The sequence below is a fragment of the Rhynchophorus ferrugineus genome, unplaced genomic scaffold (assembly GCF_030347505.1).
Source record: "Rhynchophorus ferrugineus isolate W39M unplaced genomic scaffold, kcgeb_rfMv2 rfM1, whole genome shotgun sequence".
Taxonomy (NCBI): Eukaryota; Metazoa; Arthropoda; class Insecta; order Coleoptera; family Curculionidae; genus Rhynchophorus; species Rhynchophorus ferrugineus.
In genome coordinates, this window is record NW_027472580.1 from 79,867,918 (window position 1) to 79,891,401 (window position 23,484).

The 23,484-nt window shown below is 31.3% G+C and overlaps 5 protein-coding genes across 22 annotated transcripts in view; 3 read left to right on the forward strand and 2 right to left on the reverse strand.

Annotated features, from left to right (window-relative positions):
- Efa6 (Exchange factor for Arf 6) overlaps window positions 1-7,488 on the forward strand; it is a 112,459-nt gene extending 104,971 nt beyond the window's left edge. For 6 of the 15 annotated variants that reach the window (XM_076394959.1, XM_076394966.1, XM_076394999.1 and 3 more), the window contains 6 exons: window positions 478-709; window positions 779-923; window positions 984-1,127; window positions 3,305-3,528; window positions 5,895-5,957; window positions 6,746-7,488. In XM_076394959.1, the coding sequence (XP_076251074.1) occupies window positions 478-709; window positions 779-923; window positions 984-1,127; window positions 3,305-3,528; window positions 5,895-5,957; window positions 6,746-6,761 (824 nt within the window). In that variant the 3' untranslated portion in view covers window positions 6,762-7,488. Of the gene's footprint in view, window positions 1-456; window positions 710-778; window positions 924-983; window positions 1,128-3,304; window positions 3,529-5,894; window positions 5,958-6,745 lie in introns of all 15 variants that reach the window. The other 9 variants (XM_076395024.1, XM_076395015.1, XM_076395032.1 and 6 more) reach the window with 3 other exon arrangements.
- A 514-nt stretch (window positions 7,489-8,002) lies between these two features.
- LOC143190669 (methylglyoxal reductase DkgA) lies at window positions 8,003-9,588 on the reverse strand. Its single transcript, XM_076395169.1, has 6 exons — window positions 9,246-9,588; window positions 9,114-9,194; window positions 8,939-9,046; window positions 8,604-8,881; window positions 8,381-8,545; window positions 8,003-8,321 (listed from the first exon to the last, which is right to left on the reverse strand). Exons 1-6 carry the CDS (start codon window positions 9,301-9,303, stop codon window positions 8,145-8,147), a joined length of 867 nt encoding a protein of 288 aa, XP_076251284.1. The 5' UTR covers window positions 9,304-9,588; the 3' UTR covers window positions 8,003-8,144.
- Window positions 9,589-9,597: 9 nt separating this feature from the next.
- On the forward strand, window positions 9,598-11,033 carry LOC143190677 (dnaJ homolog subfamily C member 9). Its single transcript, XM_076395182.1, has 4 exons — window positions 9,598-9,809; window positions 9,865-10,377; window positions 10,460-10,613; window positions 10,740-11,033. The coding sequence occupies exons 1-4, from the start codon at window positions 9,716-9,718 to the stop codon at window positions 10,843-10,845; spliced, it is 867 nt and encodes a 288-aa protein (XP_076251297.1). The 5' UTR covers window positions 9,598-9,715; the 3' UTR covers window positions 10,846-11,033.
- Window positions 11,018-14,484, reverse strand: Arp5 (Actin-related protein 5). Of its 3 annotated transcripts, none has more exons than XM_076395099.1 (10): window positions 14,351-14,484; window positions 13,959-14,294; window positions 13,695-13,904; window positions 13,408-13,638; window positions 13,200-13,354; window positions 12,923-13,144; window positions 12,676-12,862; window positions 12,410-12,619; window positions 11,211-11,457; window positions 11,018-11,154 (listed from the first exon to the last, which is right to left on the reverse strand). In XM_076395099.1, the coding sequence occupies exons 1-10, from the start codon at window positions 14,451-14,453 to the stop codon at window positions 11,052-11,054; spliced, it is 2,004 nt and encodes a 667-aa protein (XP_076251214.1). In that variant the 5' UTR covers window positions 14,454-14,484; the 3' UTR covers window positions 11,018-11,051. The 3 variants fall into 3 exon arrangements, with proteins under 3 accessions (XP_076251214.1, XP_076251231.1, XP_076251223.1); XM_076395116.1 differs by having other exon boundaries at window positions 11,018-11,173; XM_076395108.1 differs by having other exon boundaries at window positions 11,204-11,457.
- A 958-nt stretch (window positions 14,485-15,442) lies between these two features.
- The window catches only part of LOC143190722 (xaa-Pro aminopeptidase ApepP), a 94,398-nt gene continuing 86,356 nt past the window's right edge, over window positions 15,443-23,484 (forward strand). Inside the window, exon 1 of one of the 2 annotated variants that reach the window (XM_076395245.1) lies at window positions 15,443-15,640. In XM_076395245.1, the coding sequence (XP_076251360.1) occupies window positions 15,613-15,640 (28 nt within the window). In that variant the 5' untranslated portion in view covers window positions 15,443-15,612. The remainder of the gene's footprint in view (window positions 15,641-23,484) is intronic. The other variant, XM_076395255.1, reaches the window with a different exon arrangement.

Consider the following 23,484-nt stretch of genomic DNA (forward strand, 5'->3'; position numbering starts at 1 on the left):
AAAAATATTTTAACATGTTCTTTATGGTTTTACACAGTAATAGAAATATGATTTTTTTTTTCAAATTGAAAGCCCCCTTAATTCTATATGGATTGAATGAGGGAGCTTTTATATATTGTAGAGTTAATACTATTAGAGATAACTTAGAATGTTCCTAGAGCAAAACGTAAAAAAAACGAATACAAATTTATAACTGCATGGTAAGAAATTGTAAGTATCCCCATGAGTCCCGTTAATATTTTGTTACAGTGGTTTTCTAATATATGGTTTTATGAATATTATTTGGACCATAGGGATTTTGCTTAATTAATAATATTTGAATTAGACCACCTTCTACTAACAGTCATGAGCGTAACTTGAACGTAAAAGAGACGATAGTTATTCGGTTACGCTTGTGTCCTGATGGCTTTCTAGATTTTGCAAAGCATGTAGCAACACAATAGCACTGTCTCGAAGGCATCTGCTGCATTTTTCTAGCTCCATTCCACAAGCGCAGCTGGAAGATGTTCTACTGCACGTTACGGGATCTCGTACTCTACCTGCACAAGGATGAAAACGGTTTCCGTAAGAACCAAATGGGCGGAGATAATCTGCACAACGCCATTCGGATCCACCATGCATTGGCCACCAAGGCACAGGACTACACCAAGAAGCAGTACGTATTCAGGCTGCAAACTGCGGATCAGGCAGAATACCTCTTTCAGACAAGGTACATCAATAAAGTCAATACAGTAATCAAGCAAATGCAGTTCGTCGGTAATTAAACTTTTTTTCGTAGCGATTCGAAAGAACTGCAGTCCTGGATAGACACGATCAATTTCGTAGCGGCAAGTTTCTCGGCACCGCCGCTGGAGGCCGCGGTTGGATCTCAAAAAAAATTTCAAAGGCCACTTTTGTCTATTACCCACACGAAATTCAATCTGGTAAATTGCAATGTTTTAAATCACAAACTAATTATTTAACATTAACGTGTTACATTTTAGCGTGAACAATTAGCCGATCACGAGGAGAGAGTAATGAGACTGGAAGCTATGCTGGATGAACATAGAAAGTCTCCACCTGAAAAGGGTTCTAAATCTTTAATTGTTCAAAACTATAAAGAGAAAGAGGCTTATTTAACGTTTGAGGTAAGTGACGATTTTACTTTTCAGTAGTCAGTAATTCAAAATGTTTTTTATATAAATGTGCCTCCAACAAAACTAAATAAATATATTAGATTTAAATATTTGAATAAATAACAGGTCAATTGGAAAGTCCCGGCCTGACACATAGATGGCGTTACTAGAATCAAATCCATAATCCTCAAAAGATGCGTGTATAAATTCGACAGCTGTCGGATCATTAGTTTGTGAATAATAGCATTTTGAGTGAAGTAACTTTTTTTATTGTGAAAAAGGGATAAAAGGGAGTTTCGCGTGTTGATAAAATATTGCTTTTTGAAGGGAAAAAATACAGTTGAAAGAAAAACGTGTCCTGATGCCGAGTTTCCGGACATCAACCATCAAGGATCGGTATGCTAAGTTTAAACCAGGTGAAATGAGCACCGGAGACGGTGAACGCAGTGAACGCCCAAAAGAGGTTGTTATCGATGAAAACATCGTTATACACGAAAAATCCACAAAATAATTTTAAATGACAATAAATTGAAATTCACTGAAATAGCAAATACTGTAAAGATATCAACTGAACGTGTACATCATATCATTCAGGAATATTTGGGTATGAGAAAGCTCTGTGCAAAGTGGGTGCCGCGCGAGCTCATTTTTGACCAAAAACAACGAGTTGATGATTCGGAGCAGTGTTTGAAGATGATCAAACGTAATAAACTCAAGTTTTTGCGTCGATATGTGACAATGGATGAAACATGGCTTCATCATATAACGTTGTATTTTGGGATGCGCATGGAATAATTTTCATTGACCACCTTGAAAAAGGAAGGACCATCAACAGCGACTATTACATAGCGTTATTGGGCCGTTTGAAGAACGAAGTCGCCGAAAAACGTGCTGCTTCACCAAGACAATGCACCCCGTGTCACAGGTCAGTGAAAACGATGGCAAAATCCATGAATTTTGAAATTGAAATAGAAATCCATGAATGGGCTTCGAATTGCTTCCTCATCCACCGTATTTTTTTTTTCAAAACTGGTATTTTCGGTAAATTCCGTTATTCTATAATTTTTGATATTTCTGGGATATGAAGAAATTATTGTATTACATGTATGATTTCCCTATATGAATTTAAAGGTTTCAGATGAATAGTAAGTCATTTTTTTGTAGATTAAAAAAATCAAACAAAATTATTATGTTTTCAAATTATTATATGTTATAAAATATGTTTTAATCTAGTTTCACTGAATTGTTCCAGTAAGTACCAGAGTACTTTCTTGTTCAGTTTACTCTGATAGGCACCTAAAACAGTGATAGTTGCATTCAGCATTTGCATATCATAATACACATACTATACTGTATATTTTTGAAGATGCAATATGTCAAAAATTTTCTTTTTGGATTTATGGGATTAGTTGTTATCTTTAGTTCATTTAATCCTAGCTCATACATAAGTTTATTTGCGTATTTTAGGTGGATTATTTTAACTTCTTAGTAATAATGTAGTTTGCCACCCAGTAATACTTCGTTTTCCAACTATTTTAGTTGCACAAAGCAGTGGTATTTACCATTATTACCAGATTAAATTCGACAGATATGATCCTTATCCGCAGTATTTCCATAAGTTATACATTTTTAAAATCGCCTCCACTTTCTTATCGTATGTTTTGTTTTAATTCGACTAAAGCTCTTTAATTACTGTTTGTCTACTTTCCACTTTGTCTACTTTGGAAACCAGAGGGAAAACATATAACGTGTCTATATATCATACCTCATTGTGTCGAAACCACGTTTTTGAGTTATATTACTCTTGTAGCATTGGACTTAAAAATTCGCTTGGTATTCAAGAAGTTCTAAACGTAATATTTCTAGTAACGTTGAAAAACGTAAAAGGAAACTATTATAGCTTATCCTGTAAAATGTACAGCGGTTCAAAGATTATTGGTCTAACTCACTTCAGGTAGTAAAACTTCACTATTTATGCTTACTGATGAATATGGAGTATTCATTAAGAATTGAGATTAGTTATACACTCATACATTCACCAATAGACTTGGATCATTTCCTTTTAAATTGTGTAAATCTAACTTTCAAATTAATTTTCAAGATTCTAATTCTATTCTATTCAAGACATACATTAAAATTATCTCAACATGTGTATAAATATATAGAGTAAAATAAGCTCATTGTTTCAGGTTAAAAGGTATCATACATATGCGTATATACTACGATCTAGAGCACCCCCACTTCTTGCACAGACTATTGAACCCGCTCCTGCTGTGCGCTTGGCGGAAAACAGTATAGGGGAAGTGGATGAATCAACAGCCACTGGTCAAGTGATGGTAGTAGATAGTGATCAGGCGGGTGGCTTAGTACCGCCCCCTATACCTGAACGCAAAACATCTCCAGTTTCCAACAGGTACAGCTACAGACAGGCAATATACAGCGGTACTGGTAGAATGGACTGATACGCCTTACTGTAGAATATGGGCTTTGGTTTTGTATCATTGAATGGATTGGTGTGGGGCGGTTTAAAATCAATTTTTTTATTTTTTCGCTTGGAAAGGGGGACATGCGAGATGATTTTTGTGGAGGAGAATTTTTGGATCTTTGCCTTTTTAACGAATATCCTACAAACGTGTTAAAATTTCCAAAAACTCTCTCGTGTTAACAGATTTTATTGCTCTACCTTAAATGGTTCCTGATTTGGAATGAATGTTTTTGCTTGATTTCACCTAAATCATTGCCTTTGCCGTTATTTAATAACATTATTGATTGATAAAATTTTATATACAGATTTTTGTTTATTTTAAAGGTGTACAAGTTAATTAATGTTCACTTTTTGTCCCAATTTTATTTTAATTATCAGAAACATAATTAAATATGTACACCCAATACATTCCTGATTTCACCAAATATCATCATATCATATGTTAAAAACACACTTTTGTATCATTCTTAATTTATTTTAATTTATTTGAAAATATTTTACAGTATTTTTATGAGAATTATATTTAAAAGTAAGCCTTTAGTCTAGGTAACTGTCCCATCCCTTGGTTTCCGATATTTATATCCAGATAAACGTGTTTGCGTTATGTTTCCTAATGGATTGGCGGTAACAAACAACGAATGATCTTCCACTTTTTTAAACCATGAGTATCCTCACTGTTACCTAGACAAAGAGAGATTCAAAGAATTTTTAATAGGAATTTGACAATAGCTGCTACAATTTATCACTTTTTATCACCTTTCCATGGTGAGCTATATATATATATGTTTTGTAAATAAAAGAGTTAATCTTAGTTTAGCGACCGTGAAATGTTGAACAGTACCATTTAGCGAGATTAGACAAGTTTTTGTTGATATACCAAGGATTAGTTTTTAGGGGCTGTGAAATGTTTATTGTTTTAGGGCTAAATGGAAGGGAACACTAGCTTAATTCGTTTTATGTTTCGACAATTCCAATTGTATGAATAGGCTTTACATTGACTAAGAAAGAGGCATGAACGAGATAACAAGTCTCATGTCTTAGCAATAGCGAATTGTATTTTTTTTTTGAATTTCCTGAAATTTTAGCTAGTGTTAAAATACACGAAACAAGTAAACAAGTTGTTATTCCTTTTAAAACGACGAGAGGGATGATTATGTTGTTCGAATTCCGTAATTCTGAAATGAAAACGAGAATATAAACAACATAATCCGAGAGTTTCATACGAAACAATTATTCTTATGAAGAACCTTTTTAGATTCCGATTTTTACTACAGTATAGGGACATAGATTTGACCCGTTCGTAGAAATGTTAACACAAACGTTTTTTTAAAGGTTTAAAATAAATTACCTTCTTGGCTAATACGGATTGCCTTGACAACAATGTATTTCATGTCAAATTAGTGTCTATATAGAGACGATATACTATATATACATATTTAGCTGATATGGAAAACTCTTATTGATTGTATGAAGAAACTATGTAATATATTCGAAATTTTTAGATAGATTTAATGATAACATTACTGGTTTTAATTAATTGGTTAAAATATATCTCAAAAGTGTGTGCCCTAATAATTTTTTGTGTTTGGGAAATTCTGTACTTTTGTTGCAAATTCAGAAAGTCAATATATTTGAGCAAAAGACAAATTGTAATGATGTTGAAATAATCAAAATTGATATGACATAATAATCTCGAATAAAGCATGTTTTAATTATTTTGATTAAAGTATAGAAAAAACTAGATATAAGATCATTAACATTCCTGAAAGCATTTTCACAGCTGACTGATTTTTAATATGAAAATAAATCAAATAAATATATTTCTCATTTGCATTTATTTTTCTTATTGTTACAGTTGGCATTGATTTTTGCAAAAACCTAGATATCAATTGATCAAATTCCTATTAATTATAAAATTAACGCAAGTTTTACTCTTGCTGATTTTTATACTATTTTATAAATAATTACGTAATTATTTGCAGTATTCAGAACTTCTTCAATATAACTACCCTTCAATATTGAGGGGATTTTAGATAAGGCACATACTTTTGAAAATCTGTTTTGACTTAAATCAGTTGCATATTTTTTTGTGTCCAGAGCATTTAAAAAACGACCCTAACATTCCAGAAGGTATTTAAAACCCATCAATGAAGGAAGATGCAGTGATTTAAGCCAGTCAGTAATTAAGATCAATACCGATTTAAAAAAAAATAAATCAAACATTATGATATTTCTTTAAGACGTGAATGAACAAATAAATGAACTTACTTATAGCATACCTTTTTTATTTCTAGGTATAATTTAAAGATTGTACATATTATTTACAATCCCGTTCGTCACTGTTATATACCTTTAAGGTTCGTTATTATTTTAAATTCTTCATTTTTATATTTATCATTCTCACCTTGTGGTCGTCGACTAATAGAGCAAATGTGTCTTTTTGTGGCTTTGTGCTTTTTTTCTTTCTAATATTAATTCAACCTCTAAATTTATTAATGTTAAAACGCTTCGTATTTAATGCTTTAAGGAAGATCTTGCTGATGGGTAAATCCAATATTATTGTGTATAATTTTCTTTTCTCCTTAATATTTCTGTTTGTCTTTGAATTTTGTTTTGTTTTTATTGTAATATATAATATTTCTTTGGTAACTGTCCATTGTTTTTTATCATGTCTCGTATCCCCTTATGAATTATATATAGGTATACAGTTAAAAATTCGCATTAATTGAGATTCGGACAAACTTTTGCGTTATTCATTGATCAAATGCTATATTATATGTAAGTACTAGAAAGTGAAGCTAGATTTTTTTAATAGTTTATTGCTGAGATCTAACAATAAAATTGCTTATTAGTTGCTTGATTCACGCGAAATTATAGAGCATGGGCGTAGGTATAACAAAATATCGCTTAATAATTGTCACAATAATATTCATTCTAACAAGTTTGTAATAATTAAGTTAAATTTGTATCTTATTAAGAATATTACTTCGCTGTTTGCTTGTAAAACTGCCCATTATTGATTGGAATAAAACATATTTACGTTTTAAATTATGAATATTGGTAATTTTACAAGTAACAAGTATATTTCATTCATTTTTTGTTTCTAATTTTACAGTACTAATATGTTGTTATTGCATGTGTGTAGGAAAAGCCCGGAATAAGACATCTAGCGATAGAAGCATGGACTCGTTTGGCAGTTGGCAGTTCGATTTCATAACACGTTTATATACGCTAGTGCAATTAAGTAAGTTTCCACTCTTTCCGATGGGAGCCAAAATAAAATGGATAAAATCGTTTAAAAATTGTTAATGTAACTATATATATACGTACCGTCACTTTGGGAAGGCTGTCGCAGATCTCACCAAACATTTCATACAGCTTCGATTGTTTTCCACTGATCCATTTTTACATCACCATAAATTAGCTAAATGTTTTCATCTTGTGAATACATGTTTCTACGTAAAAGGAAAACAACTCGTAATAATCTAAGATCTACATAAATTTGAATGTAGTAGATATATGTTGTATGTATTATATTTTTTTTTACATAAGAGTAAGAATCTCATGAGACAATTATATTGTTTTATTAATTACGACAAAAAAACAGTCTTTTTAAGTAACAGTACGCTAAACATTCCACTTAGACGCTAGGATTGAAATAAAACAACCTATAACTCGAATAAATATTGCCAAAGAAAATTACATAATATAATGATTATTAACAGGAAAAGGACTTCTGTCCTTAAATCTATGGTATTATTTTTGTGCTCTGCTAGATGATTGCTTTTTACACAGCTTTGAGTTAAAAAAAATATATATATAATTTTATGTATATATATAGCCTTGTATATTTTTATTTTATTAAAATACACTTATTTATAAAGAAAATGCTACTTTGATTTATTCCTGCAGGTAAGTATCTAAAGGTTTTTTTAGATTTTCAGGTATTCGAACAAGATTGGTGGAACTTCTAGAATATCATTGATCAAAAGTTATTGTAATTTTGTCGAATAATTTATCTATATACTTACTTTAAAAATATATATATTATTGGATCTATTCACTATATACCCTTTTTTTGTACTAATTAACCCAATTAATGCACATTAGATTTAATTTGTTTTTATGTTACAATTTCATATCTAGAAAATTATACTTTATCCCAGGTTTTAGATTCCAATCGATACGTATCGGTTGGTACAATCAATTTGCTCTCATAAGAGCACCATTTATATGGAAACAGAATAATTGAATATTTATAATGTGGAGGGTTACGTCAAAATAATATTATATATAGATGACTCTAACGACAGGTAATAATTTATTTATTTTGCATATGAACAATTGTATAACGAAAACATATATGTACTAGTACTGGGCAAGCAAATGAAAACAAAATATCTTCATATAAGTTTTTATATAACAATATTTAAGTAACATGGTATTCTGCTTAAAAAAATATGAGACCTATATTTTATAAAAAATATTTTTAACAATTTTTCAATTTTTTTTTAACTTCAATTTCAATTTTTAACAACAGTTTCTTATGGTACAGTTTCTGGATCCCAGTCAAATTTAACATATTTCTTTAAATTACTTAATACAGTCATGTCATCATCAGGTATTGAGAAATCTAACTGGAAATTATCTTGTATATGAGATTTGGAAGCAGCTTTTGGTATTACTGATACACCTTGTTGTATTGACCATTTTAAAATTACCTGTAGATAAAACTTGAAAATAAAACAGTTACAGTAAAACATTTAGAGCATATTTATACCTGTGCGTTAGTTTTACCCAATTTTTTAGCTATATTAGAAATTGTTGCATCATTTAAAAGGCCTTGATTACCAGATCCCAAAGGCATGTAAGCCTGAAGTAATATGTTCTTTTGTTTACAAAATTCTAATACATCAGATGGATGATAATATGGATGCCATTCAATCTACAAAGATTTATTCCAGACATAGATTATATAGGAACTGAAATATAAAAAACCCTACCTGATTTACTGCTGGTATTATTCCATAGGAATTGTCTATCAGTTGATTGAGATGTCTTACAGTATAATTTGAAACTCCAATGTTTTTAACAAGGCCATCATCAACAGCCTTGACCATGTGTTTCCAACTCTCAGCTCTCAACTTAGGGACTTTTGAGGAAGAGGAATGCCCAAAAACACCTGGCCAATGAATTAAGTATAAATCAATATATTCACAGTCTAATTTTTTCAATGATTCCTCTATGGCACCATAAGCTCTTTCTCCATGATCACTTGGGTCTAATAAATAAGTGTGTAATTAAACTGTCTCATCCAATCACACTTCAATATACTTACAAAGCTTAGTAGTAATAAAAACATCTTTCCTGGATAAATTATGTTTGGGTAGTAATACTTGTAATGCTCTTCCTATATCAGTCTCATTTTGATACATTTTAGCAGTATCTAATTTAAATTGAATAGTGCAATTAACTACTATATCTATCTATACATATATTATTTTTAAACATACCAAATAATCTATATCCTGTTGTAAGGGCTCGATCCAAAACATCTCGTGTTTTCTCATAGCCGTCAACCAAGTAAGTTCCAACTAAAGAATAATTTTATTGGAAATTAATAATTGATATAAAAATTTACTTACATCCTAAAAGAGGAACGTTATCGCCGCTATGTAATTTAAAAAGCTTTTGAGGTGACATAACAATTATTAGTTTCTATTTGGTAAATTATTAATCAGTTGATCGATAAAATGCCTCTATCCACTTGAACGTTAAAATAACATAACCTTATATTTCTCTCTAAAAATTATCCTATATAGTTTAAGAAACAAATTGCGTATAATTAGTTTTAAAATAAAAAATACATAAAACGTGAGTATATCATTAATAAAAACAAAAATATTAGGCAAGTGTTTCGATTAAATATTTATATATAACATTTATATATCTTATGACAAACGTATGGGAATTGCGTAGGATTTGTGTGAACAGTTGCCTATTTTCAATTTGATAGAAGAAGAAAACCCTAAAATCTGTCAATATAAGAAATTTGGCGGTTTTATATACTGTTCGTTTACATTAATACAAATTTCTCATTGATCGAAATTCTCAGATGGCCACTTTCAAAGAAAAATGCATTTCGTATTATGGTACCTCGAACTTTTACGAGGTGCTTGGAGTAAACCGAACAGCTACTGATAAGGAAAGTAAGTTAAAAAAAAACATATATAAACAATTTTTCTTACTTGGCTTATTTTTTAGTAAAGAAGGCATATCTTAAACTTTCATTGCTTGTGCATCCTGATAGAGTTGAACCGAATGAAAAAGAAATTGCTACAGAAAAGTTTAAAGTATTAGGCAGAATTCATTCAATATTGCAGGACAATGATAAAAGGAGAATCTATGATGAACGTGGAGACTTCGATGATGAAACTGATTCCAAGTGTAATTGGAGGGAATATTGGTTTGCTATGTTTAAGAAAATCGAAATAAAAGATATTCAAGAATATGAACAAAAGTATATCGGTTCAGAAACTGAGCGTTCAGATATTAAAAGGGCTTATGAAAAAAGCAAAGGAAGTATGGACAGAATATTAGAATTAGTGCCATTTACTAATTGCGATAGTGAACCAAGGATTCTAGATATAGTAAGGGAAATGATTGATAAAGGGGAAGTTCGTGAGTTCAATGGTTTTTTCAATGAGAGTAGAGTTAAGAAATTAAGAAGGAGAAGGAAATGGGAAGCTGAAGAAAGAGAAGCAGCTAAAGTTAATTGTAAGTGCCATATTTCTTCTAAAAATATAACTACTTTGATTACATTGAAATTTAGCAAATATTTTAAGATTATTTTTTTCAGTGAATGAGCTCCAGAAAGAAATTGATGATAACATGGAAAAAAGAGGAAAAGTATTTGAAGATATGCTTTCTAACTTGGAAGCTAAATATGCTCCAAAAAAGGCTAGAAAATCAATTGCAGGTTCTAGTGCCCAAGCTAAGAAGTCCCGTAGAAAGTAAACTCACCTAAAATATTTTAAAGTTTGTCTTAATTTGTCATTAAATGTAGTTTAGGATTAATCATGTTATTTTTGCTATTTATAAGTAATAGTTTTATAAAGTGCTTCTATATATCTTTTCAGAAATGTTAAAAGAAAAGGAAGATCAAGAATTTCATTTAAGTTAAAGCGTACAAAACATCAGTTGACTTTTAGAGATTCCATACCATTCATAGCAGCCTTGTTTTGATGAATAAACATTAAAAAAGTTTAATTTTCTTTGTTGACCTGTGATACTCATAATAAAATGTTTTTTTCTAATCAAAATGAGGCATGTTATTTCAAGATATTGATGTTGATCGCATAGTTTTGTATTATTTTCTGTAGTTTTTCTTTGTGACAAATATATATAAATACACACATTATTGGTTTCTAAAACTCTTTATTTTTATTTTGTTATTTAAATACTTTATACGTCAATATCACCACCGGAAGCTGATGGGGTTGGATAAAAAGGGTTTGAAGCCAAATGTGTTTTAAAATACTCTGCCCCAAACTCCTATAAAATATATGTTAATCTACTAAAAAATCAAGAAATAGTATATTACTTTGTACATTTTCCTAGTGATTTGTTTTTTCTGAAATTCCTCAGATTCCGCAAAATTCCTTGCCCCATACCATGAAGATAAACTGGGTTCCTTCATAATTTGAACATGCACGGTCGACCGAAAGGGTCGGACTGATGTTAGGTCAGTGAGCAAACGTTCTTTTAAGCCAGATAAATTTGCTAGCCCTCCTGTTACTATAACATTCGAGGCTAGTTTTAGCTGGTTTTCTTCGTCAAAAAGTGAAAGTACATAAGCTGAAAAAATACAAATATAACTGTAAAATCCCGCATTTAATTTTGTTAGTATATACTGTATATAACTTTCGATTTTTTTCAAAACATGTTAACACAGATTTACACCGTACAATATTTATTGATTGCTCTGAGGGTTACGATACGCAACGATGGTGAAACATCGGCTAGTTTTAATTAATAAGCTTATTTTCAAGCTAGAAGTCAATAATTCAGATATGAGCAAGCCTGTAGGCCTCAAGTTTAAAATAGTAACAATTATTTCTATATAAAAAAGGTTTCTCTTGTTCAAGTTCATTGCTAAGTAGGTTGCGTAGTGTCGAGTATGTTTGGTCTTGTAATAAAAATTTTATCTGATAAGTTTAACAAAGCGCACACAAATCTCTCATCATTTGTATGAAGGCTCATATCAATTATACAAATAGACTAGAAAAGAACTCGGGAGGAAACAATCCGAGAAGAACAGGTGAAATTAAAGCGGCTCGTTCCCCACGGGGCTTGGTTCAACCAAGTACGGTGAGTGACGCCACCGGGGCCCGAGTTTCTTTTCCTTGCTGGTTTACATCGCTGATCTTAGATCATACTACGTGATTGATGTTATGTCTCACTCGTCTCTAGTATCAGGGTTGCAACAATATGATAAATGTTCAATAAGTTTCCCTCTTACATGGTCTAACAAGCCCCAATATGTTAATAATAACAGGCCCCCATTTGACAACGATCACTAGTGATCTGAAAAACAAGAGGTCATTGAAAGCCAGAAAGATGCGGCTTGTAACTTAGGTCCTGCAGCATCAACAGCAGTGCAATGATTGCGAGGTAGACACTAGCCGAGCGCCGACTATGAGTTAATGAAAATATGACTTCTTAAAAAAAATTAGATATAAAAAAGTAATATTTTTAAGCTGAAAGATTTTTTATTGGTGTTATGTGAATGTTTAAAAGTTAAACTTACCAATGACTTCAGAAAGACCTGCCTCCTGACTACCAAGCATGTAAGGCTTGAACAGCAATTCTGGAGCTCTGAACATTTCAACACCAATGTGTAACTGATGAGTTTCCCCCGGATTTGATGATTCTCCATTATCAGATGGCTCATGTACTCTTAGAATTTCATCGAACTCGAGCAGCTTCTCGTTTTCAGCTTCACTATCTGAATCACCTCCTTAGGTAGCAAGAATAATCATTATTTAAAATTAAAAACAAAGAGATTTAGTTTACCATCTTTACTGATTGCTTTATAAATATCCCAATCCTCATCCCTCAAACCAAAGTCATCATTGCCTTTCTCTTTTCTAGCAAGCTGAGAGATAATTCTCATTCTCTCCTGACCAGCAGCGGTTCTTCTTTTCGCCATGTCTTGCTTCCTCTGTTTTCTGATCATTTTCTTTGTTAATATCTCTTGTCTCTAAAACATTTCATAGATAAGTAAACTTTTTTTATTACGAGAAACAATAACTCTTTTTACTAGTTTCCTGATATTTTGTAAAAACATATGAAGCTCCTTTTCACTTTCAAAAGCCATCTTACTGTATTTTGTTTGTTTTGTTGGTGGTTCCTCTACCTCTTCAATATTGGCTGCAGCAAGAATCTTTTGTTTTGTTTTTTCAATTTTAGTATTTAAATGTAATATATTTTTTTCCAACTCTGTAATGTTTTTTATCTGAAATTCAGCTAGAGTTTTTTCCACCTGTAAAAATATATAAATTACCACACCAATCTTTTAAAATTCCTACTTAATTTACAGTTTCTTTTTCAGCACCTAATTCAATCATTTCTTTGATGTCAAGTAATTGTCCTATTTTTTCTTCGTCTTCTGCCAGTCTTTCTTCTCGTTTCCTAGCATTTATTTCTGTTAGTCGTCTGGCCAATTCCTTTTTTCTCTCTTTTTGTTGTTCCACTAAATTTAATATTTATACCAAATATTTATAATAGAACATTTTCTTCACTTACATGTAACAGTGGAATTTGCAACAGCTGCTGTAAATGGCAACTGGATTTTTTTAACATGATTTTCATAATAATCAGCATTAGCCCACTTGTTCAATTCCTCTCGGTAATCAACTGCTATTTTACAAAGCCTTATAAGTAATTCTTCAGCTCTACTTAAAGTAATTGAAGTAGCATGAGCTGGATATTTTAACTGAAGCATTCTATGTAGAAATGTGATAATATGGAAGCCACCTAAATATAACATTAACAATTCATAAAACAGATAATAACCTTATTTAATTGTTTACCAGTATTTAATCTTCTAGTATTTTCAAAAATAGTTTCATTATCTATTACAGGTATTACATGACAGCATTGATATCCTAAGTTAACAATCAATGTATTCTTCAAAGGATGAGATTTTAATTTCTGCTCATAATAATGAAATCCAAATAATGAATCTATGCCATAACAAACACTGGGTACATCATAACACTCAAATAACAATTCAGACATTACTAAAAATTAGGTTTCATATATAAAGACAGTAATATGTAATATGTTTTACTTACACTGCCTTGAGGAATTGGGATTCAGAATAGCTTCAGTGCAAATAATTGGATGGGGTACAGAATTTTCTGTATTAATTCCTAAGTGAGTAAAGGTATAATCAAAAAGATGTTCTTGAGCTTCAAAATGAGTTACCACATTTCTATCAAATTGAGTTTTCAACTGAAACCTAACAGCTTCTATGTTAACAATATCATTGCCCACTTGTAACTGTGGTGTTTGAGATATTTCCACCGTATCTTTTTTTGATCTTTCTCTGCGTGGTTTGGCTATTAAATTTTTAAACTGTAATAATGGGGCTTCACAAGTAGCCCAACCTACTTTAGACATGTAAGAACCTACAATACACAAAATATTTCAATAATAAAGAATGTGTATAGGAAATAACTCTCACCATTATCAATTATAATAGGTACCGAATTAGCTTTAGTTTTCGAATTATATTCATGTATAACATCTGAAACAGTTTTTGCGTCAATAAATTGTAAAACTTCCATTTTAATATCAATTAAGTTTGTTTATTTACTTTCTAAGAAGTGGGGTTAGAATTCTAATTTTAGTTAGAAATACTAAGTTCAATATGTATCTCTAGTTATCTATATTTCTGTTGTGAGGTACAATAAATATATTGTCCATTTGAAATATATGCTTCTTATTTTAACATGCAATGAGGAAGATTAATGGAATTTACTCAAAGTTATGCACATTATGGCAATAGAAGTATTATATTTAGGTTTTGCAGCATAATAAAAAAATATTTCTAAAAAGATCTCTTATATAATTATATAATAAAAGATAATATAAGATATAATTATAAAGAGAAAAAGGAAAAAATACTGTCGCATTCTTCTTTTATATCTACATATAAGAATGAAATGAAACTACATTAAGAGTATATTAAAATAACGTTGTTTTATATATTAATTTGGTCTTTAAGAGGCATATAAAATGAGATTTAAATCTTTCAGCGGTATGTACACAAGAGCAATAATATTTTTAATTAATGAATTTAAAAATACTTTTTTTGTATTATATATATATAAACTATATATTATAAATTATAATATATAATTATATGGCTATGTAATATAATATATATATTTAGTGTAATTTTGATAATGATGTTCTATTAAACTTAATAAAATGCAATATGTCGTTAATGGAGATAATTTTTTCTATGTATTTTCATATTTTGAAAGTGTTATGTGTTAGTTCATGTATGAAACGCTCGTTATACGATTTTAAATTATCATATTTTAGACAGAAACAATTTGTTAATCTATAATGGTTATGATGAAAAGAACTGATGCGTGAATAGTTGTTTGACAATCAACGATTAGAGGATAGAAAGGTCGCGAAATTACTGATAATATGCCATCTACTATGGTAATGAAGCGCAGCAAGGAAAAAACGTTCTTTTGGCGCGCGATACTAAAGACATTGCGCTTGCGTGCCGCCTTTTTTGAATAACCGAAATAAATTTAGCGCAATTTCTAGTGTATGTCCGTCGGGAAGCGTGTGTATATCAGTTGCCCTGTCCCGTACCAAATTAGAATCTAGAAAATCCCGAATACCGGCTATTACACAAATGATATGATAATATTCGCGACGACACCATTCATCAATCGGGCGCAATATTTGTGAAGTTTTCGCACAATGGAACGAAGTGTCATTTTGCTGTTTTGTAAGTTTTTTCTTATATATATACATATATATATTGACACACACATACACACCCATACGTATTTTTTCGTCGCATTTTTCTGTTGTTTTTGCAAAACAGAGACACACACACAAGATTTCCAAAAATTTGGGTCATTGCCATTGATGATGGATACACGGATGAGCGTCTGTTTCGAATTTAATTTTAGCCCTACACTCACATCAAATAAAAACCTGATAGTAAAAGTGTTTAATGGAGTTGAAGTGGAACAGAAACAGGAATTTTTATGTACCATCTGGCCGTGGTCGATTTACTACTGTTCAGCTTAGTAAATAGTGACGAAAAAACTCGTAATAATATGATATATCCAGATATTTCTCCACACAATATTAATTTACGACCAATGATATAAGGTAACATCGTGCTTATGTTAAATATGATAACATACAAAAATCTGAAATGATTTGTATTAAGATTTGTATTATTTGTATTAAGGTTTGGTATGGTATTATTTTGATTTCTTTATATATTTATAGCTAGAAAATTGCCCATCTCTAACAATTTATCATTTATGGCTTAAATATATTCGTTGATGAAATAGTTAAATATTAATCTATTAATTACCCATTTTCCATGGTCCTACAATTGAAAGCTTTGTCTGGTGAATGTGGAGACGAATGTGAATATAGAATACTCAGGGTGTTTCAATTACACGTTTCATCAAGTTAGGATTCAATACCCGTGAATTATTATACTTTTATCCGTTAGTTATATTAGTTTTAAAATTTATAAGATCATATAACAATATTCCATGCAGAGTTTATAATTAATCACGTTTTATTTCATTAGCAATTACTAAACGATGGTATCAAATATATCATATTAATATACAAGCAGAGTTTTTTCTTTGTAATATTTATTTATTTAGAGATATAATATGATTCATATACACTTTTTGAAACATATATATATATATATATATATATATATATATATATATATATATATCAGTCTTGTAAAAAGTAAATATGAAGCTACTCGAAAAAAATGGGGTGATTAGTGGGTAGCTTCAACAGATACACCGTTCTTTAGAGATGGAATCTGTAAATTGCCCGAAAAAATGCAAAAAGCAGTGGCTATTGATGGATAATGCTTTGAAAAATAAAACATGTTTCACAATAACGCTTCAATTTAAAAAAAAATTAAAGTAATTTATAGGCCAATGATATGCAAACAGTACTCTAAACTTCTCATATATCCTTAAACGTTTTATTTCAAATCCAAATGTTCGTTAATATATTACCATAAAGGTACAATTTGATGAAAATAAAAGTTACTTTCTTATCAACTCGTGTTGTGATATAAATTTGTTTATTTAAAAAAAGTTTACTTTTTACAAAATCGATTTCGTTTCACTACTATTTTATTGGCGATGGTTTAGAAATAAGTATACACCTGGGTATATGCTTTTAAGAGCTCATTTCACACGATATTTCCGCCTATACAAATTATTGCATCGCCATCCATTAGTCTCACTTAGTTCGCAGCGTGTAAATTTCGGCCTGGGCAATTAGTAAACGGAAACGTTGGTGTGTTATCATTTTTTCTTCATTTTGTTATTAACGAGTCTTTTGTTACGCGAAATATCCACTTTATATTACGTAATTCTTAATTAATAGATTACTAGCGAAATTTGTTTTCGCCTTTATTCCAATTCAAACGTTACGTGAAAATAATCAAGAGGGAAGATTTTGTATTAGCACAGTGGTATTATAATAGGTGAATTGAAAAGTCCCTGGCCTGACACATAGATGGCGCTACTAAAATTAAATACATATGTTTTTTAGTTAGCCCTAAACCTCAAAAGATACGTGTATAAATTTGACAGCTGTGGGATCATTAGTTTGTGAATTATAGCATTTTGAGTGAAGCAACTTTGGTTACTATGAAAAAAAATGGATAAAAAGGAATTTCGCATGTTGATAAAACATTGCTTTTTGAAGGGAAAAAATACAGTTGAAGCAAAAACTTGGCTTGATTCCGAGTTTCCGGACACTGCCCCAGGAAAAATCAACCATTAGGATTGATATGCTAAGTTTAGACGTGGTGAAACGAGCACCGAAGATGGTGAACGCAGTGGACGCCCAAAAGTGGTTGTTACCGACGAAAACATTTAAAAAATCCACAATATGATTTTGAATGACCGTAAATTGAAATTGAATGAATTAGCAGACACTCAAAAGATATCAACTGAATGTGTATATCATGTTATTTACGAATATTTGGGTATGAGAAAGCTCTGTGCAAAGTGGGTGCCGCGCGAGTTCTCTTTTGATCAAAAACAACGACGAGTTGATGATTCGAAGCAGTGTTTGAGGATGATCAAGCGATAAACCCGAGTTTTTGCGTCGATATGTGACAATGGATGAAACATGGCTCCATCGTTTCACTCCGAAATGCAATCGACAATCATCCGAGTGGACTGCACACGATGAACCCGCTCCAAAGCGTGGGAAAACGCGACAGTCGGCTGCCAAGGTTATGGCGTCTGTATTTTGGAATGCGCATGGAATAATTTTCATTGACTACCTTAAAAAGAAAGGACCATCAACAGCGACTATTACATAGCGTTATTGGACTGTTTGAAGCACGAAATCGCTGAAAAATGGCTGCATTTGAAAAAAAAGAAAGTGCTGCTTCACCAAGACAATGCACCATGTCAGAAGTCAGTGAAAACGATGGCAAAAATCCATTAATTGGGCTTCGAATTGCCCTTATACACCGTATTCTCCAGATCTGGCCCTCGGCGACTATTTACTGTTCTCAGACCTCAAAAGAATGCTCGCTGGGAAAAAAATTTTGTCGAATGAAGAGGTGATCGCCGAAACTGATGCCTATTTTGTATCGAAAAGTTGGAAGGTCGCTATAATCAGTGTATCACCTTTGAAGGGAATTATGTTGAATAAAAAAAAACTAATTTTGCCAAACAAATGTGTTTTACAATGGTAGGCCGGGGACTTTTTAGTTGACTTGTTATACATATACTTAAATATATCACAATATTGCTGAATTAATAGTTTAAAATATCTTCTGATTATTAATCGGCTTAGCGAATATTTTGCCTCCCTTGTAAGGAAACACTGGAGTACCAGAAGGAGTGAAATTTGATACGGTTAAAGTTTATACGGAAAAAATAATTTTTAGGCCTGAAATTTTTGTGTAATATGCCCTACAAATAAGTAAATTCCAATAAAATAAAATGCGTCCAAATCAAACAACCAGGAATAGCCGTTGGTTCAGTGATGTTAAACGATGATCATACTATTGTTTTATTTAATTTTTAGTAGTTTTGTATTTCTTGTGGTTATTCCGGTATTGTCGGAACTTTTAAAGAGTTGTTAAAGTAAAAATTTTATAGGTAGTTATGATTTAACTATTAAGAAAAGTATGATCATATAAAGTTGTATTTTACTTTAATTTCCCCGGGCAACATATTAACGTGTCATTTTTATCCGAAGATATATTCATAGAGTAATAGAGTTACAACTCAATAGGGGACTCTGGCGAAAAGTTTTTCTTTGCCCAATTTTCAGATGGGGTTAAATAGACTGTTCAAGTAATTTGATTTGTCAATTTAAATCTCCATTATAGGCACCTGTAAGGAATACATATTGCTGCGAAGACATTTGACTGGCTCTTTGATAAAGTTTGGCACGTGAATAAAATTTAAATAAAAAACTATTTAATTTCTGAAATAATTTCATTAAATAAAATTCAATGAATGAAATAAATATAATCTGTGAAACTGCAAATTTTCTGCAAATAAAAATTATCTCTTCTGTTTTTTCTCTTTTTCATGTTCCTTTAGGGCCATCAACTTAATAGGATCTATTAGAGTTCTGGCTTTTTGTTTTCTTATACTGAAAGCAAACTTTGAGTATGTTTCTGTTAAAATTATGTTTATCTGTTTTACTCAAAACTATATGGTGCATATTATTTGTAACATTCTATCTGAAAGATCGTTAAAAAGTGTACAATAAAAAGGTTTTAAATTTACATTTTTATAAAGATGTTCGACATATTTTGCTAGTATATTATATTATCAACATCATGTTAGACAAAAAGCAAAACTCATTAGAAGCAAAATAAAACAACTATACTGGTTAGTCAACTCTTATTTATTATCTCTTATTTGTTATCTCAACTTGATCTAAAATCAGAGAGGTTGATTTATAAGACAATTATAAAGCCAATTTGGCCCTATGGTGTGCAAATATGGGGTTGCACTAAAAATTCAAATCAACTAGTCATCCAACGGTGTCAAAACAAGGTTCTTCGATTTATTACCAATGCTTATCGCTACGTAACCAACGAAGAACTCTATGATGACCTGGAAATGAAATGGATTTGCGAAGTTATCCAAGATTTCGCTTTGAAACACGAAAGAAGATTACTAAATCATACTAACGTGGAAGCAATACAACTGCTGAACAGCGTGCAGGATGTCAGGAGATTGAAGCGAACCAAACCATACGAACTTATATAAAGTGTATACCTTTAGTATAAACTGTAGCTATAAGTTATTATAATTTTATAATTGAGGAATCCATATTGATGTATTTTCTCCCACTCGTCTTGCTTGAGAATTAATCCAACTACAAATGAAAAGTAGTAATAAAATAATTTATAATTAAGATTGTACTAAGCGTTTCTAATAAAGATGTTATAAGAAATATTATATTATCGCCGTATTCTATAATATATATACTGACAGTATAATAAAACAATTTTCTCGAGCATGTGATATTGTCTTGCCTCTTTGTTCATATAGGAACATCTGCAATTAAAAGTATAAAGTGGAGTTACAATTTCTCAACTCCTGGTAATATATCCCTCGTCAGTATGGAATTAATCCTCTGCACAATTTCCTAAAGGCATCGCGTTATAGAAATGAACCAATCAAATGCCTTCGTAGGCCAATTCAAATGAACCAATCAAAAAAGTGGTCCCAGAGCCGCCATTGAATGGACCACGCAAAACATTTCCTCGGTGTCGCCTATTTAAGTTAAACCTCTATATTTACTCTATGGCTATAGAGACAAAGTGAACCAATAGAATCCCGTCGCGGCATAATGATTAAAAAAAGTAATCAGTTAAAAGTAGCGACATCTACATGTTGGACGTCGCGAAACATTTCTCCAAACTTTCCTATAAAGTTAAATCTCTATTTCTCTATAACAATATACTAATAAATGAAAATATATTTGAGTCTTGATAGAGAAACAATAACGATATAGAAATATATACATAATAGTATATATATAAAACTATAAACAATTTGTCGATCGAGAAAGACCAAGATACATTATTGGCATCGAATGTCTAATATGTTTACATCCGGTATAAATCAAATCGGACTGTTTATATGAGTCGTTAATTTAGATAATAGAACATCGAAAAAAATTGTTTCATCCTAAACATTCGGTTGGGAAAATGGTCGGCTATGACCTTGTAACCCGCGGCAACATAATGGATGTAGGGTTTTTATACGAAATAGTATCTGATTCGCAAAACGGTCGCACCCCTTCTGGCCGCACCTTCTTTTATACAGAGGCGGCGATTTTAGCGGTTCGTTTTTATTTAACAAAATCGTTTTAAATTTAATTATTTTTTTTTTGTTTTATTAAATACAGTTGCCACGTTTAGTAAAAACACACGGTGTTGCAAGAGATGTGTATGTGAGAAAAATATTGTTACTAGTCGTTACCGACTAACCTACAATAGTTTAAATCTAGATATAACACATGGTCTGAAAAATCCCAGGCGTAACAAAGAAAACGCGTTTTCTTTTAAATTCAAAATTGGCTTTATTCAACAACGTAACCTCCATCAAGAGCCACACAATCATTTCAGCGCCGCTCTAACAACATTTGTTTCCTTGCCTTATGCGGTCGTTTCTTTACAATTTCAAACTTCAAACGCTCCAATAACGCTATATAATATTCACTGTTGATGGTATTAACCTTTTCAAGATAGTCGATGAATATTACATCACGCGCGTTCAATATTGAGACCATAGCTTTCCAGCCAATTGTTGTGCTTTTAGACGCTTTCGACGAGATTCACCGATCATTTTAAATCCGGAGTGAAATGATGGGTCCATGTTTCATTCATTGTCGCATATCGACGCAAAAATTTCGGTTTGTTATGTTTAAACATGACCAAACACTGCTTAGAATCATCAACACGTTTTTGTTTTTGGTCCACAGTGAACAAATGCGGCACCCACTTTGAACAGAGCTTCCTCATAGTCAAATGCTCATGTAATGCTCATACTCATGCTCATGTAAGAACCAACAACTTCTTTTAATATATTTACGGTGTTAGCAACGCAACTTCACTTTTCGATCATTCAAAAGGATTTTGTGGATTTTTAAAAATATTTTCTGGTTTTACCACATCTTTTGGACGTCCACTGCGTTCTGCATCATCGATGTCTCTACGACTACGTTCGAAGTCAGTAAACCAACCTTTTATTGTTGTTTCTGATGGTTTTTGATACATTGTTTTGAAAATAACAAAAGTAGTGTCACTCTTAGCACAATAACTCACAAACTTATGAGTAGAATATCATGAAATTTTAACAGTTTTCTTTTGAAGGTTAGTACAGATTGAAAAAGCGGTGAATGCAATAAAATTATATCTTAGGCCCGGGACTTTTCAATTGATGTTTTATGCATTATAAAATGGGAAAGGGTTTTAATACAAAAACTATTAATATATTTGAAAAACTATTTTATTTAGGGAAAGAAAAGGCAAAGGCGAGAGGCGATACAAAACGACACTAAAATATGAAATGGAAATCAGCATCACGTTGACCAATAAGTATTCCTAGAATTGCGAAAATATATATTTGCCTAATATCTGAAGTCCACTTAACAAAGGAATCCTTTGTAAAATTTATAGGATATAATTTTTATCACACCATACCTCCCGCTAATACCGCAATATAAGGAAGTTCCATAACAAATAAAAAGAGCATTTGTCACTATCAAGAATCCGAGATCAGTTTAAAAGAAAGTCAGGTAACAGCAGTAGCTGTCAAATCAAGCAGATACAGGGTTACATTAGCCGAAATGTATTTCCTCTAAAGATATAATTAAAATAAGGAAAATTATTTTTATGTTGAAAAATGTATATTTGGCGGCGATTTAAAAAAAATACAACAGGGGGATCTAGAATGATGACAACTATAGGCAATGATCTTCATAAAGCAGCTGCTAAACAAAGATGTAGTTACACGTCAAGTGGAAAACCAAATTATTGGTCCAGAGAAAATCCCAGACCTTTCAATCACACACCTATGAACACTGATTCTATGAACACTGAGTGAAAATATAATAAGAAAAGCAAAAAATCCAACGTTAACAAACAAGAGAACACACTGGATAATATTTGATGCAGAATTGAACAATCGGAGTCAACTAAATGTACCCCTTAAGACTTTTTAACATTTTTTAAAGAATTTTGAAGCAGAAAAATTCGTTGTAGATATTCAGTAAGCTTCCTGGTATAATACTCCAGAAATTAGGAATAACAGGTCAATTGAAAAGTCGCCGGCCTGACACATAGATGGCGCTATTAGAATTAAATCCATATGTTTTTTAGTTAGCCCTAACCCTCAAAAGATGCGTGTATAAATTTGACAGCTGTCGAATCATCAGTTTGATAATTATAACATTTTGAGTGAAGCAACTTTTGTTATTGTGAAAAAAGTGGATAAAAAGGAATTTTGCGTGTTACTAAAATATTTTGTTTTGAAGGGAAAAATACATTTGAAGCAAACTTGAACAAGGAAAAAACAC